The sequence below is a fragment of the Thalassophryne amazonica genome, chromosome 3 (assembly GCF_902500255.1).
Source record: "Thalassophryne amazonica chromosome 3, fThaAma1.1, whole genome shotgun sequence".
In the NCBI taxonomy this organism is placed as follows: Eukaryota; Metazoa; Chordata; class Actinopteri; order Batrachoidiformes; family Batrachoididae; genus Thalassophryne; species Thalassophryne amazonica.
In genome coordinates, this window is record NC_047105.1 from 107262367 (window position 1) to 107280398 (window position 18032).

At 45.3% G+C, this 18032-nt stretch overlaps 1 protein-coding gene across 5 annotated transcripts in view; it reads right to left on the bottom strand.

The window, feature by feature from the left end:
- Positions 1-1465: 1465 nt before the first annotated feature.
- The window catches only part of dido1 (death inducer-obliterator 1), an 86030-nt gene continuing 69463 nt past the window's right edge, over positions 1466-18032 (bottom strand). For 4 of the 5 annotated variants that reach the window (XM_034167236.1, XM_034167235.1, XM_034167234.1 and 1 more), the window contains 10 exons: positions 17442-18009; positions 17197-17356; positions 16946-17062; positions 13638-13799; positions 13244-13403; positions 12614-13163; positions 12233-12380; positions 11973-12062; positions 11689-11884; positions 1466-5460 (listed from right to left, as the gene is read on the bottom strand). In XM_034167236.1, the coding sequence (XP_034023127.1) occupies positions 1586-5460; positions 11689-11884; positions 11973-12062; positions 12233-12380; positions 12614-13163; positions 13244-13403; positions 13638-13799; positions 16946-17062; positions 17197-17356; positions 17442-18009 (6026 nt within the window). In that variant the 3' untranslated portion in view covers positions 1466-1585. The remainder of the gene's footprint in view (positions 5461-11688; positions 11885-11972; positions 12063-12232; positions 12381-12613; positions 13164-13243; positions 13404-13637; positions 13800-16945; positions 17063-17196; positions 17357-17441; positions 18010-18032) is intronic. The other variant, XM_034167237.1, reaches the window with a different exon arrangement.

The window sequence follows — 18032 nt, forward strand, 5'->3', positions numbered from 1 at the left end:
AAGTTATGGCCAAATATTTAGATAACTGAATGCGTGCACAGTAAAATCACCAGTGTTAAATTAACACTGACAGTGAACATATGGTCCCAATCTGACCAGAGTAGGACCATATGTACACTGGCAGTGTTAATTTAACACGTTCAGTGTTAGTTTTACACTGGTGATTTTACTGTGTGGATTTGCTGTTTGATGGCTGTTCACATTTATTTAAGCCAGAATAGCAACAGTGTACTCTTGTCTTCCTGCAACCACTCAACTCACACGAGATTTCAGTGAGACCACGATATTTACTTATGTGTAATACACAAACCACCCCCCTTCAAGTTTTAACCCTAAATATTAGGATGCACAGTATGAATAAGCTGATGTGTAATATACACAAGATATTTTCCTAGGACCTCATTACTCACAGGGTTGAGCATTACATCCCAATGTGATTATACACCAATAAATAGGATAGTCACACTGAAACCATGTGGCAAATTAGTTATTAAATAAATGTTCAAAATTAAAATAAACTAAATATTACTTATACTTTGTTGTGAATTTCAAGACAAATATTTGGTTAAATACAAAAAAAAAAAACTGTCCATTTTTGCAGTACATTAGGAATCCCACAGGAATGAGCCCATCACTGATGATCTGCTTTGAAGGATTGAGTGTAGAGCAGCATGCCAAGATGGAAGACAACTATAGAAAGTCACTACTTGTACAATTGTGAACTTTATGCACACCAACATATACCTGAGAAGGAATCCTTTCCATGTTACAAAACACATCTAACGGCATTATCGCCTATCGAGTGGCAACAAGAAGCAACAAGAAGCAGTCTATGTTGTAGTTTTACCATTCACCACAAAGGCAAACATTGTATAGTTGTTTAGATCCCAATGGTGTTGGTGTTCTAACACAATACTGGACTGGTTATCATTGTTTTTGTCCCTAGTCAAAATCTGAATGCAACATCTGAAAATAAGGCCCATACAAGTTTATCACATGTTCAATTTATTTGTATGTTCTTTTGAAGAAGAAGAAGAAGAAGAAGAAAAAAAAACTGAGATTCCCTTGAAGATGCAAAATTGAAAAAAGATCCTTGCAACAATATTTCTATACATCTTCAAGAGCACCCTTTTTTCTTGGGGGGCGTGAGATTACGACGACACTGGCTGAGCACTCGTCTTAATATGCTGTTTAACAAAACACTATTCATCTAAATTTAGAATTACACTTTCAAACAGAAATTTAAGAATCTCACAAAGCAGGAGTGCTGAGTCCATAAAACAGATTCTGATCTATTTTTTTGTTGTTGTTTTTAAACACAGTTTACCCACTGTTCTCAGGTGTGTCACATTTTTACTCTTCTTTCTTGGACTCTGATATCTCTGCCCCTCCCCATCAGTGTCTCTGTGTGTGTGCATCCGGCCCAGTCTTTCCATCATGGTTTCACTCTGTCCAGTTTTCCATCTTGCTCAGTCACATTGCTCTGCTCCACTCTTGATCTAAATTTACATTATATAGTTGCAAACACATTCAAGGATTTTCTGTAGTAATAGTAGTAGTAGTGCTGCAGAGTCCATGAAACAGATTAGGACAGGTTTTTGTCTTTTATTGTGGTTTTATCACCGTTCTTGCTTGTGTCATATTTACGCTCCTTTTTTTCTTCTTTCTTTTCCCTGCTTCTACTCCTGTCCCGTCGGTCTCTGTCCCTCTCTCGATCCCGCTCCCTGGCCCGATCTTTCCCTCTGTCACGGTCACGTTCTCTGCTTCGGGATCTGTCCCGCCTCCTGTCTCGCTCTCGATCGCGGTCTCGCTCTCGATCGCGGTCTCGCTCGCGCTCTCGATCGCGGTCTCGCTCGCGCTCTCGATCGCGGTCTCGCTCGCGGTCTCGCTCTCGATCGCGGTCTCGCTCTCGATCGCGGTCTCGCTCTCGGTCAAGCTCTCGATCACGGTCACGCTCTCGATCACGGTCACGCTCTCGATCACGCTCTCTATCACGGTCACGCTCTCTGTCTCGGTTCCTTCCTCTGTCACGATCATAGTCCCTCCTTTCTGAATCTCTATCCCTGGCTCTATCCCTGTTTCTTTCATGATCTCTCCTTTTTTCTATTTCTTGATCCTTGTGCCGTTCTCCTTCCATCTCCCTATGTCTTTCTCCTTCTGTTTCTTTGTGCTTCTCTCCTTCTGCCTCCCTGTGCCGCTCTCCTTCTGCCTCCCTGTGCCGTTCACTTTCTTTCCCCTTGCTGCAATCTCTCTCTCGGCTACGCTCTTGGGCTCTTTCTCTCCCTTTTTCACACTCTCGCTCTTTGCTCCACCTCTTGCCCTGTCCCTTGTCCCATGATGTTCTGCCAGTGTGAGAGGCTTCTCGCTCTCGTTCCCTCCTGCGATCTTCAGACAGCTCTTTCGGTCTCTCTTCAGAGAGCTGTGACAGACTCGGAAGAAGTACTCTGTGCCCCCCTTCAAAGCGACTAACCCGATCTCCACTGCGTGCATCTGAGTCCTCCCGAGTGGTGCTGCGCCTCCTCCTCACATCAGGAGAATGGAGATGCCAGTAGTCTTCACTGTGTAATTCTGGACTGTGACCTCCCATGTGACTAGGCGGGGGTACGGGGCCCCCTAAAGGAGACGAACTTGGCAACAGTGGTACACTCATAGAAACAGGCTTAGTGTCATCTGAGTGTCTATCAAAGCGGCACCGTTTTGATCCACCATAAGACTGAGGTGGGTGACCCCTATTTCCCTGAACAGGAAGAACCCGGTGCTCGTCGATCGGCGGGCGGTGTTCGTCGAACGGCGGCCTGTGTTCGTCGAACGGCGGACGGTGTTCGTCGAACCGTGGCCGGTGTTCGTCGAACGGCGGACGGTGTTCGGCAAAAGGTGGCCGGTGTTCGGCAGGCGGCGGCCGGTGTTCGGCAAAGGGCGGCCGGTGTTCGTCAAACGGCGGCCGGTGTTCGTCAAACGGCGGCCGGTGTGATGGTGATGAGTAGGGTCTGGAGGCCGCATACTGGCTGTGTGGACGGAAGTGTTGTCCACTCATCTCCCCACTGGATTGTGGGATTCTTCTGTCCTCATACTGGTTTGGTGGAGGTGCCTGGTAGGCTGGACCTCGCAGAGATGGCCTCTGGTGTTGGTCGACACCGAGGGTGAAATGGTTAGCACTCTCTTTGTTAAATGGTTCTGCAGAGGCTTGAGGTTGATCTGCTCTTTGAGGTTGCTGGGACCCATGGCCACCATACTGAGATGGCGGAGGACCGCTTTGTCCTTGGTACTGAGGTGGAGGAGGGAGTCGGTTATCAAAGTGACCAGGAGGTGGCCCTGTAAAGGGTGGAGGAGGGCCTCTATTTACAGGGAAATTAAATGGTGGTGGAGGACCTGGGAATCTTGGTGGAGGTAAGCTGTTCTGTCCATCAAAACTAGGAGGTTGAGGAAGACTTGGAGGAGGACCTTGTTGTCGTATTTGCAGATGGGGAATGGTGGAATCAAACATTTGATGAGCAGGGCCTCCCTGCACAGGCAGAGGAAACTGTGGCGGTAGTGGTCCTCTGGGTGGCATAACATTTTGAGGAAGTGATCCAGGAGGAGGCTGCTGTTGGGAGCCTGCCCACTGGTTCTGAAAGGGAGGATATGTAGCTGGAGGTGGCCCATAGTGATGGCGGATATCACCTTGCATGGGTGCAGGAGCACGTACAGGAGGTGGTACATGAATGGATGGAGGGGGTGCTTGTACTGGAGGAGGGGCTGACATTGGAGGAAGACTTTGCATGGGTGGTAGCATTGACACTGGGGGAGGCCTCATCATTCGTGCTGGTCCTTTTATCAGATTGGGTGCGTGAAAGTTCGAAGGCGTGGAAATGTCAGATGTACGTCTGTATTCTGGGTCATAGCCTGACATACGAGGCATGTGATGTGAAGAAGTGTCAATCATTCCTGCACTCTGGGTAATAACTGGGATTGTAGAAGTCAGTTTTGAAGTATCTGGAGGCTCATCAAAATACTTTTTAGTTTTTGTGTCTTGGCTATTGGCATCGTACTGAGAATCCACACCAGATTTTAAAATGCTAGTTGCATTTGGCCAAACACTGTATTTATCAATGTCAGTTTCCATCTTTATTGGCTCAGCATCCTCAGGTTTCACTTTCTCATTGATATAGTTGACTTCCATATCAGATTCCACCAGCTCTCCTAATAACGGAATTGATATCTCTGAATTTTCTGACTCGGTGAAGGGTACCATTTCACTTTTTACCTCGTTTTGAGCAACTGATGCCTCTGGACCTTGTGAAGAATCTGCATTATCTGCTGCTTTCGGCAGCTGAGGCTCTTGAGCCACAGGCTGTGATGGAGATGTAGAGTCAACAGATGGTTCCTTCGCCTCAACACTCTGTGTCATGCTGGCTCCAACCTGGCGTGGATCCTTGCTATGACGAGGCTCTCCTGTCTGGGTGATCAAGGGAGACACTGAAGACTTAACCAGTTCTTCAACCTTTTTACCAAGCTGCAGTAGCTGACTATTGGCCAAAAGGGACGTGGTAGATTGGGTTAATTGCGCATCTTCCCTTGTCAATGTTTGATCAGATGCTGCTGTGCCACCAGATACCATTTGCTCATGAATACACCGTTCTTCTTTGTGCGATTGATGATCCTCAGTCGATGTAAGGGTTTCCAGGATCTTCTGGGGATCAGTCAATTTTTCAGCTGCTGGTTTATGATGAGTTTTTGACTGACTAGGTTTAACCTCTTCAAAAATTGAGTCATCCTCTGGATCATACTCCACATCATCAACCTCATTCACTATGTCAGGCTGCTTGGAGGTCTCAGGTTTATTGAAGTCATCAAATGGTTTTTTAAGCACACTGTAGCCCCTACTGGGATTATACTCTTCTTCTGGGTCATAGGGTCGGTCATCTTCATCTTCCTCCATCTGCTTCTCTTTAGAAATCTGTGCAAACTGTTTCACAATAGGGACTAGCATTGTAGCAGGTGGGACTGGGAGATCCCCACCCTGATCACAGGGAGAACTGGATGCATCAGATTCCTGCTTCTTCTTCCTAAAGAGGGCATCGAGGATGGTATCAAGAGGAGTGGCAGTTGTGGTTGAAGAAGCAGAAGTGCTGGCTGGAGATGGGAACTCTTTTGCAGTTGCCATGGTTGTAGCAGATGCTTTGACAGAAGCCATGAGGGAAATGAGAGAAGTAGCTGCCACAGCACTACTTGAAGTTTCAGAGGAGCTGATTTGAGGAGATGACCCTGGAGGAGTAGTGCTGGAGGAAACTTCCAGGCTCTGCTGAATGCTTTTTTCTACATTAACTGAAGGAGATGCCTTTGCAAGTCCAACATCTTCAGTGTCTTTGATCTGAGATCTGACTCGTTTCTCCTCAATTTCTAATGGACCAGCAGGGCGCTTTCGGTCTTTCTGGCAGATCAGCAGCCCCAGGAGTAGGTTGGGACGTGCTGGTTCAAGCCCTGTAAAACAGACAAACAAAAATCTTGAGCACATGTAAGAAAACACAAATTCTGGAAATACAGCCTCATACTTATGATACATCATTACATGGCTCCAGATGAGAAATGTTTTTGTTAGTGCATAGCGGGGGGGCGCTCCCCCGGGGAAATTTAGAAAAATTTGATTGATTCTGAGGTACTTTGATGCATAACACTTTGTTTTACAAGTGTGCTATTATAAAAGACAAACATTATGTAAGGACAGACCTTTAAAAGAAATTGTAACATATATACTTTCACGACCTAAACTGTACTGAACATCATCATGCACACACACACTCACAACCGCTCACTCCAACTAAGGGTCACGGGGGGCTGGAGCCTAACCCAGCAGTCATAGGGTGTGAGGCGGAGTACACCCTGGACAGGACGCCAGTCTGTCGCAGGCATTATCGCGCAAAACATATAAAATACAGGAATGCAAACTAAAAAGAACATCTTATAAATTTCTTTGCAAATATATTTTGCAAATATTTGCAAAACAGATGTAAGCATTTTTCTTTCTACTTTCTTTTCTTTCTCTTCTGCTTCAGAATAGTGCAGCAGCAGCAGCAGCAACCAGACAAAACTATTCTTCCTCAAGTGGAGTAGTACACTGGGTTTGTTCCCAACAGAAATTCAGTTCCATATTCTGGAAATCTTCTATATCTTCTACAGGCAAGTGTAGAAATTCTAAACTCTAAATTCTGAGCTCTGTCTTTCTCAGTGGTCAGGAGAAATCTGAATGCTAGGGAGGGTTTGGTCACCCATTTTATAGGACTGGGTCCGTCAATATGGGTAAGGTTGGTTCAATTCTAAAATTTGCCTGGAATTTTACCAGGAGTTAGCAAAAGGTCCCAAATGTTCACAAACAGTGGCAAATACACCAGTGGCAAATAATGTTTACGGTGCGGGTGGGGAGCTGTTGACCCTGACTGGGGATGTTGTCGGGCGGTGGAAGGAATACTTCAAGGATCTCCTCAATCCCATCGTCACGTCTTCCGAAGAGGAAGCAGAGACTGGGGACTCAGAGGCGGACTCATCCATTACCCAGGCCGAAGTCACAGAGGTGGTTAGAAAGCTCCTCGGTGGCAAGGCCCCTGGGGTGGATGAAATCCGTCCTCAGTACCTTAAGTCTCTGGATGTTGTGGGACTGTCTTGGCTGACACGCCTCTGCAACATCGCGTGGCGATCGGGGACAGTGCCTCTGGATTGGCAGACCAGGGTGGTGGTCCCTCTGTTTAAGAAGGGGGAAGGGTGTGTTCCAACTATAGGGGGATCACATTCCTCAGCCTCCCCGGTAAGGTCTATTCCAGAGTACTGGAGAGGAGAATTCGACCGATGGTCGAACCTCGGATTCAGGAGGAGCAGTGTGGTTTTCGTCCTGGTCGCGGCACACTGGACCAGCTCTACACGCTCCATCGGGTGCTCGAGGGTTCATGGGAGTTCGCCCAACCAGTCCACATGTGTTTTGTGGATCTGGAGAAGGCGTTCGACCGTGTCCCTCGGAGCACCCTGTGGGGGGTGCTCCCGGAGTACGGGGTCCTTTGCTAAGGGCTATTCGGTCCCTGTACGACCGCAGCAGGAGCTTGGTTTGCATTGCCGGTAGTAAGTCAAACCTGTTTCCAGTGCATGTTGTCCTTCGCCAGGGCTGCCCTTTGTCACTGGTTCTGTTCATTATTTTTATAGACAGAATTTCTAGGCGCAGCCAGGGTGTAGAGGGGGTCTGGTTTGGGAACCACAGAATCTTGTCTCTGCTGTTTGCGGACGATGTGGTTCTGTTGGCTTCGTCAAATCAGGACCTTCAGCGTGCACTGGGGCGGTTTGCAGCCGAGTGTGAAGCGTCCGGGATGAAAATCAGCACCTCCAAATCTGAGGCCATGGTTCTCGACCGGAAAAAGGTGCTTTGCCCTCTTCAGGTCGGTGGAGTGTCCTTGCCTCAAGTGGAGGAGTTTAAGTATCTTGGGGTCTTGTTCACAAGTGAGGGACGGATGGAGCGTGAGATCAATAGACGGATCGGTGCAGCATCTGCAGTGATGCGGTCGCTGTATCGGACTGTCGTGGTGAAGACAGAGCTGAGTAGGGGGGCAAAGCTCTCGATTTACCAATCGATCCACGTTCCAATCCTCACCTATGATCATGAGATTTGGCTCATGACCGAAAGAACGAGATCGCGAGTACAAGCGGCCGAGATGAGTTTCCTCCGCAGGGTGGCTGGGCGCTCCTTTAGAGATAGGGTGAGGAGCTCGGTCACTCGGGAGGAGCTCGGAGTCGAGCCGCTGCTCCTCCACATCGAAAGGAGTCAGTTGAGGTGGCTCGGGCATCTTTTCCGGATGCCCCCTGGACGCCTCGCTGGAGAGGTGTTCCGGGCACGTCCCTTTGGGAGGAGGCCCAGGACACGCTGGGGGGACTACATCTCTCGGCTGGCTTGGGAACGCCTTGGGGTTCCCCTGGAGGAGCTGGGGGAGGTGTGTGTGGATCGGGAGGTCTGGGCGGCTTTGCTTGAGCTGCTGCCCCCGCGACCCGACTCCGGATAAAGCGGAAGAAAATGGATGGATGGATGGATTCAGGTGGGCTAGCAAATTTATAATAGAAATCCAATATATGTAAAAAATGGAAAAAATCTGTTATATGTAAAAAACTGACAAAATCAGTTATATGTATGTAACAGATTTGTTACAGTTCAGGAGGCGCTGACCAATCTACAGGGGAATCCTGAATCGGGACCTGCCTCATTTAATGACCGGGTCAAAACCTTGTCTGAAAAAATAAACCTCTGCCTTAAATAAGCATCCGGACATTATGTGCATTAAAAAATTACATTTGGATGAGTCATTCTTTTTTCAAGTCCGCTACGGAGTGGTACCTTAAAATCCTAAAGCCTGATATATGCTTCTGCAACTCTGTAATTCCATGGCCATGCAATGACGTCAATGTGTGCATTAATCTTTTAAAGTTCTCTGTCGCATCTTTATGGGATTTGGAACAGTGGCATTTTCTGGATTAATTTGTCCCTCGATGAGCTTCTTTATACAATCATTAACCAACCAAAGGTAAGGTACGTGTAATTTTCTTCCATGAATTCTGGGCCATTTGAGCATCTTTTTCTGACTTCATGTTGTGAAGTTGGTCATATTTGCAAACTTTTCTTCCAAAAGTATTTGATCCATGATCGAAACGTAATCAGTGTGCGCACTGCAAAAACATTCCAAATTTGATGAGAATGGAAGGAAGTGACAAATCACAGCTCTTTGCAGTCTGTCTCATTTAGCAGGTGCGCTGGTTCACATCCACACGGGTGCCGTGATCTAAAGCTCATTGGTTCACCACACCCAGGGATGTGTGTGCAACTTAACACTATATTACAGTGAAAACAACAAGCAGCATTTTCTTAATCACTGGGCTTGAATCATCTGCCTCGTTCATGGGGTCTGAGCACAGTTTGAAAAAATAAATGCCCAGCCTTTTAATCACAGAAATACGTTACCAGCTTATTTCCTTGAATCAGTATCAGTGCTTAACCTCATTTAATACCTCTGTCACTGGATTCGTCCAGACTGCTCTGCTGGTATATGTGAGAGGTTTTTCATGAAAATGGACTGCAATTGGACAGGACGTTTGTCCAATGTGAGTGAAAATCTGTTATACAAACTCTGTTATATATGGTCTTATATGGGAAAACCATACAAAGGTATTGGGACGTTTGCATTTGTCTGGTGAGTGTGAATATTTGGTTTATACGGCAAGTTTTTCCGTAATTGCCAATTATTGCAAACACCATCGCTAACATCTGCCAACACTCGCTAATGGTTGCAAACTGTCTTTTGCAAACATTTGCGCGAATGTTGCCAACTCTTACTAAATGTCGCTAATTGAAAGAGGAAAACCCTGATTTTTGCCAACATTCATCAGAAAAGTTAGTGAATTCAAAAATCGCATCATTTGTTAGCATTCACTGCTCCGTGAGATACTACCTTGAAACAAGACCCCCCCAAAAAATAGATCTTATAAATGCCACCTTAAAGAAACGCAGATGTGAAAATTGACAGTAGTTAAAACTTGAATTATGACATCTCTGACATTGTTACAGCTATCTGCTCTACTATTACATGTTTTCCCCTCTCCAATCAGCTTTTTAACCAAAGTACACTGTTCTTCTGAACAATGTCTGGAATGACCCATTTTATGCAAATTTTTAGAGAGAAAGGCACTACAACCAGCATGTACAACATTTGCTGCTTTTGTGCTTTAATAAGAGCCAACTGTAAAGGTGTAATAAGGGTCACAGAAAGAAAAATGCAGATACTGTTATTATTTTGAGCAGCCTAATATTCCTTTTTCTTCACTTTCTGTGAAGAAAAAGGAAGGTAGAACCAACCAGTTTTTAAAGTCGTTTATCAATCAATATCTTTATTGTCACTATATTGTCACTATTTAGGGTTTATCCCTTTGGCGATTCGACTTTTAAATGCTCTGTAGGTCTGCCATTATTTATTTGTTTATTCTTGCTATTCATTTTAACTCAAGTCTGTTTTTGTTTTTATTAGTTTTATTGTTATTATGTCATTGTGTTTTTTAACAGACTACTCAAATGAAATTGCCCCTAGTGGTATTAATAAAGTTACTGATTGACGGACTGTAAATTAATAACAAATTTGATACATTTTTCTTCATGTTTTGATTTGGAATAGAATGTGCAATCTTCCCAAGGCATTTGCATGTATAGAAATAAAAGCTATTATAAGGATTTTGAGCTTTACTCACTTTTTAAGCACAATGCTATTATAAGCGAAGTGCACATCTCAGGCCGCGCAATGCATTATGGGTAGGCTAAATTTTTTGACTACCAACCCACAAGCTATGGCGGCAGAAAGCAGCGAGGAGTGCTGTGATTTGGATTATTTCAACTGCTGGAAAGCGTTTCTGTAAGCTCCACGGATTGCCTGTTACAACCAGGATTACGTACAGCAGTGGACAGAAGCGGAAAGAAGAGCTGGCTGTGCTTGCGTGTGCTGCATTGTTACAGAAACTCCCGTTAGTGCCGAAGAGAGAGCCTCTGTCGAAAATGACCAGTCCTTGTTGATAGTTGGAGACAAACAAATTTCTGACCCCTTGAAGGCAACTGACGGATGGTTAGACGAAGTCCAGGGTCTGAAACTGTGGATATTGCAGAATATTTGCTAAGCAAGGATGAGAAATCGCTACTCCGTCGGCTTCATAACAACGACAATGAAGGTGGGTCTCGCATATAACCTCTTTGGTGTCACGTTTGTTTTGATAAGTTGACAGACATACAGTGATATGTGCATGCATGCAGTTTGTTTACAGAACATGTCAATTTTACAATACGAATTATTGTATTACATTATTATTATATTATTGTATTACACGCCACGTCATTCATGGGTGACATTACAGTCATAAGCCGATGCACGAAAATAGCAGCATGGTTTCAGAATATTGACAAAATAAATGTGTGCAAGAAACGTACAATTTTAGTCTGTCTTTTACATCTGTCTGGATGTTTCTTTTCTGTGGCGACATTGTGTAGAATGAACGGAGGTTTACGACCACATTTCTTCTTCATTCCGTCTTTGTGTGGACTCGGCGGAGCTTTGCAATCGTGTGTTTTCAGCCAACTTTCAAGCCTAGAAATTCTGTTTGAGCATTTGAAAACAGCACAATGTGCCCCTGTCATTATTCTATGCGTTATTATTATGCGTTATTATTCTAAGCCTTTGAAACAATCCCTGTAAGCCTTAACTTTTACACTCCACTAATGCTACTGTATACGAAATTCAATGGGAGCAGTGTGAGTGTGGTAGTTGGGATTTTTGCCCCCGTTTGACTCACGCATGTGCAGATTCGTTACACACTTCGCTTATTTTGGACACAACAATATGGGGGGGGGGCATATACAGATGCATATTCCAGGGGAAACCCATCAAGACATGTCACTGCCCCCTAAAGTACACAGCGATCAATCTAACAACTTCCAATTTCATTCTCAATTGAAGACAAAAATCATACATCATCATGCATTTTGAGATTTCTTTGAAAAGTAAGGGGCAATACAAATAAAATGTATTATTATTATTATTATTATGACATCACATACTTACTATGTACTGACAAATAAGATGATTAAGCTGATATCACCAGAGAGGACAGGGTTTTCTGGTGTATCAGCATGTCCCTGTAAATAATTACCTGGCCCATCAAAGGGTAGCAGTTTCAGGGGTAACGGATCCTTTGAGCTCAGTGGGATGAGATAGAGGTCTTTGATGCGGCGGCTGTTGTTAGCCACCACACCAAATCGTCTCTTGCTGCTGAAGTAAGAGAAGAGAGAGACATATGCCACCTCCTCCTCCTCTGTGGTAGGATGGAACCGAATCAGGCACAGTTCCTGTATGTGGTGAAAGAGAGGAAAATAAACAGGTGCTGCAGCTGCAGGTGAAAAAAAATGTGCAAATTATTTCCGCAAACAAACAAACCTTGGAGAGTGAGGTTTTCAGCCTCTCCACATAGTCCCACACCGTGCTGGGAGTTATCCGACCTCCAACATGAAGTGTGTCTGGCAAATCCTGTACAATGTGGATGACAGTGGGTTTGTGTGATGCATAAGGGTTTACATTAAGTTTTTACATTTGAATAATTAGAGAGAGAGAGATAATTTTTAAGCAATTGTAAGACCTAAATTTTATTTATTTTTTATATATATTTTCTAACCATGTTCATGCAAAAACTTACAAACCTCTTTCAGGTGTTCAAAGGATCCTGACACCAGGAAAGCCTTGGTCACAAACTTAGCCACCGACTGCATGTTTATAAATCCTTTCCAAATCCTCTCTTGACCACGGAGGAAGATTGCAGTCTCACCCTCTGGGGCAGGCTCTGATGTACTATAAAACAAAAAGCATTCCTATTTAAAAAGGTGCACCAACAAATGAAGTGTAATTTGTTGTGACAACAGCTAATTTCTTTATAAATAAAACAGTATTACTACTAAATAATAATGAATAAAACGGTTTTATGAAATCAATCTCTACCATCTCTGCGCGGAAGTTAGAATGTAAAACGTATTTTCTGGATTCACCACACAAAATAAAATGCTATTACAGTAAAAATTCTGAACCTTGTTTTAGCTGATTTCGACAAAGCCGCTGAAGGTGGTGGAGCTGGTGGCATCGGCAGTGGAGCCTTTGGTACAACCTCAACTGGAGCACCAGCTGGAACTACAGCTGGAGGTACAACTGGAGCTACAACTGAAGGCGCAATTAAAGCAGCTAGCTGTTCTGCTGGGATTATTGCTGGTTTTTCAGGGGCAGTGTAGGTGACAGTAACACCAGAGCCATGCCTGGCCATACGTGGGTCTCTGCGGGTGATAGTAACAGAAGAGACAGTGGGAGTGATGGGCATGGGAGTCTGGGATGGAGGCACCATCATGTTTAAGTCATCCTGGTGCAGCGTTGGTTGTGATTCTGAGATGACTGGCTCCCTGTCAGATTGGTAGGACAAAATGCCCAATTGTTGGTCTTGCCGGTAGGCTGCCGTGGCCTGCGACTGGCCTAGAGATGACACATCCTCTGATCTGGATGGCTGTAACTCTTGTTTGGGTGACTTAACATCTGACTTCTTCATCAGTTTGAGTTTTTTAGCAATGGGCTCATCTTCAGAGGCCTGACCTAAAAAGGTAAATCATTAAGTCTTTAGTTGCATAACAAATATGATCCACACCCTATGTACTGGACAGCCTCCTACCTACCTGTGCATATTTTACAGTTGAGGTCAAACAGATGAGTCCTGTGTTCAGGTGTGGTGTCTTTGAGCATGTTGCTGGAAATGTCAGGCATGCTGCTGTTACTGTTCCCCTCAATGGCAGAGAGCGGAGCAGAAACCAGAGTGGAACCTGGTTCATCTTGGTCCTGTGGACAAACAGGATCTCAGTGAAATAGTCAATGAATTTCAACAGACTGAAAACACATTTCTGGACAAGCTCTGCACCAGTGGATAATGTCCAATGATGACAGTTACATCTTTAGAAGAAAGAAGTAGTATAGAACAATACAACTTCCAAGCTAGACATTCTGTCTTAGCTTTGTTTCTGTCATTATTAAGCAGCAGGCTGTGTACAGCCTAAAGGAAAACAGGACACTTACTGCAGCAGAAAGCTTGTGAACAGATGTAGCGGAAGTAGAAGAGCCACTATCTGCATCTGAAGTTGGTGGAACGTCCTCCATAGCCACATGATGAGAGCCAGAGTCACGTCTGCTGCTCTGTCTGGACTGACCTGAGTGGAGTCTCGCACTGGGAGACTGGGACTGATGGAGACAAATGTTCTGTCATTTTGACCAGTCAGAGGAACAATAGGATTATCAAACTGAACTTAAAATCCAACTTGAGCATGCTTTATGGTGGAGTTGTGCTTTGTTCACATTGGTCTGATAAAAGCAAGGGCCCTAATGGTTTATTCTCTCTACGAGTCCCCAAACAGGTTTTGGAAAGAGTTCATTTTGCACTGTAAAACCTGCTCGTTCAACTAAAAAAAAGAAGTCAGTGGGGGTATTAGAGGTCTGTATAATATACATACGCCCATAAGTAATTAGAAAGTAACAATTCTCCATACTGCTTGTAGTTTATAGTGCATCCAGAAAGTATTCACAGCAGCTTCACTTTTTCCACATTTTTATGTGGCAGGCTGGCAGAGTTATTCCAAAATGAATGAAATTGGGAGCAGACTTTTGAGGGGAAAAAAAATTATTTACTCTATTCTGGAATAAGGCTGTAACATAAAATGTGCAAAAAGTGAAGCGCTGTGAATAATTTCTGGATGCACTGTACCTACAAAGCAATGTAAATGACACACTATTACTATTACCATATTTTACACAGATTTGCAGACAGCCATATTTCTGAAGTGCTGTAACAGTCGCTGTGGTCAGAAAGCAAGCGTTACCACATGTACACACACAGTGTTCATTCATTTATTTCAGCTGTGGCATTGTCATATTTTTGAAACTTTCACCATCATTCATGATGAAAGGAATTTGGAGATCATGCATATGAGACTAACATATTTGCGACTAACATAACGTAACATAAAAACTGAGCGTAGAGGTGCTGCGAACCAAAAACACACTCACTTCATGAATGAAACTGCAAGCTCAGCTGCTTGCAAAAAAAAAAAAAAAACTTTGATGCTGATGACCCAATGCATTCCTTATATATTTTTGTCAACATGTGATAATGAAAATGTAATTTGCTTCCACACACGACCACAAGGGAGTTGGAATAAAACAATCAAGATGTGCTTGTAGACTAACCTTTCAACTTTAATTCAAGGAGTGTAACAAGAATATCACATTAACTGTTTTAGAACTGTTTTTATACAATGCCGATCCATTTTCAGCTCTGAAGCACAGCAGCTGGACAGTCATACAAGAATGACTGAACACAAATCACTTTTACAGACAGCTCCTTTTTTTTTTTTTTTTTAAGACAAGTCAGGAGATGGATAGATGAACAATCCCAAGTCACTGAAATGTGTCTTGGACTTCATTTAAATCAGTCATTGAGAAATACAAACAGTATGGTACTGTATTGGGCGGCACAGTGGCTTAGTGGTTAGCATTGTTGCCTCACAGCAAGAAGGTCTTGAGATCATTTCCTGTCTGGTCCTTTCTGTGTCGAGCTTGCATGTTCTCCCAGTGTTTGTGTGGGCTCCCTCATAGGGTCCTCCGGCTTCTTCACACTTCCAAAGATGTGCAGGTTAGCTGAACTGAAAACTTTAAATTGACTGTAGGTGTGAATGTGTTTGTCTATATGCAGCCCTGTGATACACTGGCGTCCTGTCCAGGGTGTACCCTGCCTCATTCCCTCGCAGCATGACTGCTGGGTTTGACTTACTACCGGCAATGCGAACCAAGCTCCTGCTGTGGTCGTACAGGGACCGGATAGCCTTAGCAAAGGACCCTGGACCCTGTACTCCCAGAGCACCCCCCCACAGGGTGCCCCGAGGGACATGGTCGAACTCCTTCTCCAGATCCACAAAGGACATGTGGACTGATTGGGCGAACTCCCATGAATCCTTGAGCACCAGATGGAGTGTGTAGAGCTGGTCCAGCGTGCCACAACCAGGATGAAAACCACACTGCTCCTCCTGAATCCGAGGTTCGACTATCGGTCAAATTCTCCTCTCCAGTACTCTGGAATAGACCTTACCGGGGAGGCTGAGGACTGTGATCCCCCTGTAGTTGGACCTTCAGTGTGCACTGGGGCAGTTTACAGCCGAGTGTGAAGCGTCCGGGATGAAAATCAGCACCTCCAAATCCGAGGCCATGGTTCTCGACCGGAAAAAGGTGCCTTGCCCTCTTCAGGTCGGTGGAGTGTCCTTGCCTCAACTGGAGGAGTTTAAGTATCTCGGGGTCTTGTTTACGAAAGAGGGACGGATGGAGTGTGAAATTGACAGACGGATCAGTGCAGCATCTGCAGTGATGCGGCCGCTGTATCGGACCATCATGGTGAAGAGAGAGCTGAGTAGGGGGGCAAAGCTCTCGATTTACCGATCGATCTACGTTCCGACCCTCACCTATGGTCATGAGATTTGACCGAATGAACGAGATCGCGAGTACAGTACAAGCGGCCGAGATGAGTTTCCTTCACAGGGTGGCTGGGCGCTCCCTTAGAGACAGGGTGAGGAGCTTGGTCACTCGGGAGGAGCTCGGAGTCGAGCCGCTGCTCCTCCACGTCGAAAGGAGCCAGCTGAGGTGGCTCGGGCATCTTTTCCAGATGGCTCCTGGACGCCTCGCTGGAGAGGTGTTCCGGGCACGTCCCATCAGGAGGAGGCCCAGGGGAAGACCCAGGACACGCTGGAGGGACTATGTCTCTCGGCTGGCTTGGGAATGCCTCGCGGTTCCCCAGGAGGAGCTGGGGGGAGGTGTGTGTGGATCGGGAGGTCTGGGGGGCTTTGCTTGAGCTGCTGCCCCTGTGACCTGACTCCGGATAAAGCGGAAGAAAATGGATGGATGGATGGATGGCATGACTGCTGGGATAGGCTCCAGCCCCCCCCGTGACCCTTGATTGGAGTATGCAGGTACAGAAAACAAACAAATCCATGAATGTTCTGTATTGTATGTTTATTTGGAGAAGGGCATTCTCAAAAACTGAGAGACCTTGCCTGGAGACTAGTGAAACAAGCCGTGAAAACAGCCATGACCATTCTGAAGCGATTACAGCCTGTGTGACTGTGACTGCAGAAAGTTTTGTCTATTGCATTACCAGTTATACAGGTTCATTATTGAGTGCAACATGCTTTTCCAGAAGACATGGGCTTACAAGACTTGATTTGTTCTGTTTTCTTGTATTAAAATCCCGCTCTGCTCCCCTTCACCATGGCGCTATGACTGGTGGTCCAACAGGCAAACGGTACATTGTCCAGACAGCTGTTGGTCTGTGATATAAGATTTACCTCAGGAGTGTCAGGCTTTCTCCATTCAGATATCTCTTTGGACATCAACTCTTCGGCAGTGAGTCTGACCAGTCTGAAGGGACTGACCTCGCCTCCCACCACCCTGTAGAACAAACCCTGAAACACACGCACAACACATTCAGAATAAATCATTATTAAACAACAAGCTGCAACCCTCAACTACACATGAATAAAAACCTCCAGGTGAAAAAATACAGCTTTGTGTGTAGCATTTGCTGACATCGACTCACTTTATTTTTAGGATCCTTCAGGTTGAACATGAGCATCCTGTATTTGTTCTTGTACTTGCTGTCAGTGCTAAGGCAGAGGTTGAACATCTCTTTCTCGATGGCAAACGCTAACCTTCCCACGTCGCTCTCTGTCATTTTCAGATCATCACTGTCACTCACCCTGGAAGGAACAGACACCACAAAACTTTACCATTTTGGAAATGTCCCAACCCTTAAAACGTCAAACTCATTTTTGAAGAACACACCTCTTAAAGATGATGTCTGTCAGTGAGCGGCGGATGTTCTGTCTCATCTGGTTATTGGGTGGAGGCGGCATGTGGGAAACAGGGGGTGCTGAAGCAGCAGGGTGGGGAGGTCTGGAGGAAGAGTAGCTGGGGGGATTTGAAGAAAGTGGAGATGATGGAACCCTGGAGGATGAGGACGGCTGACTCTGAGATGGTGGATTGTCCTTTTGCTGAGGCTGCTTCTTTGGAATGGTGAAATTAGACTTGGTGACTCTCAGTGCTCCTGTGACATGGATTGGACCTGGAGGGAAGGGAGATGGGGTGTGGACAGGCAGCGGCTGTATTTTCTTGGACTTTGGTGAGGTTTTACTGGAAGGTAGCAACTGTCTCTTAGTTGACTTGGACCTGGTGGTCTGAGGTGATGGTTTTTTATCCTTTGGGGAAACTTTGGCTCCTTTGGTGCTAGGAGATTTTTTGTTTCCTTTGACCGGTGTTACAGATGCTGCCGTTGACTTGGCAGATTTCTCAGCAGGTGCGGTTTGTTCCTTCTTCTTCTCTTTCTCAGGAGGCTTCTCTTCTTTGGGAACAGCTGAAAATCAAGAACAAGATCCA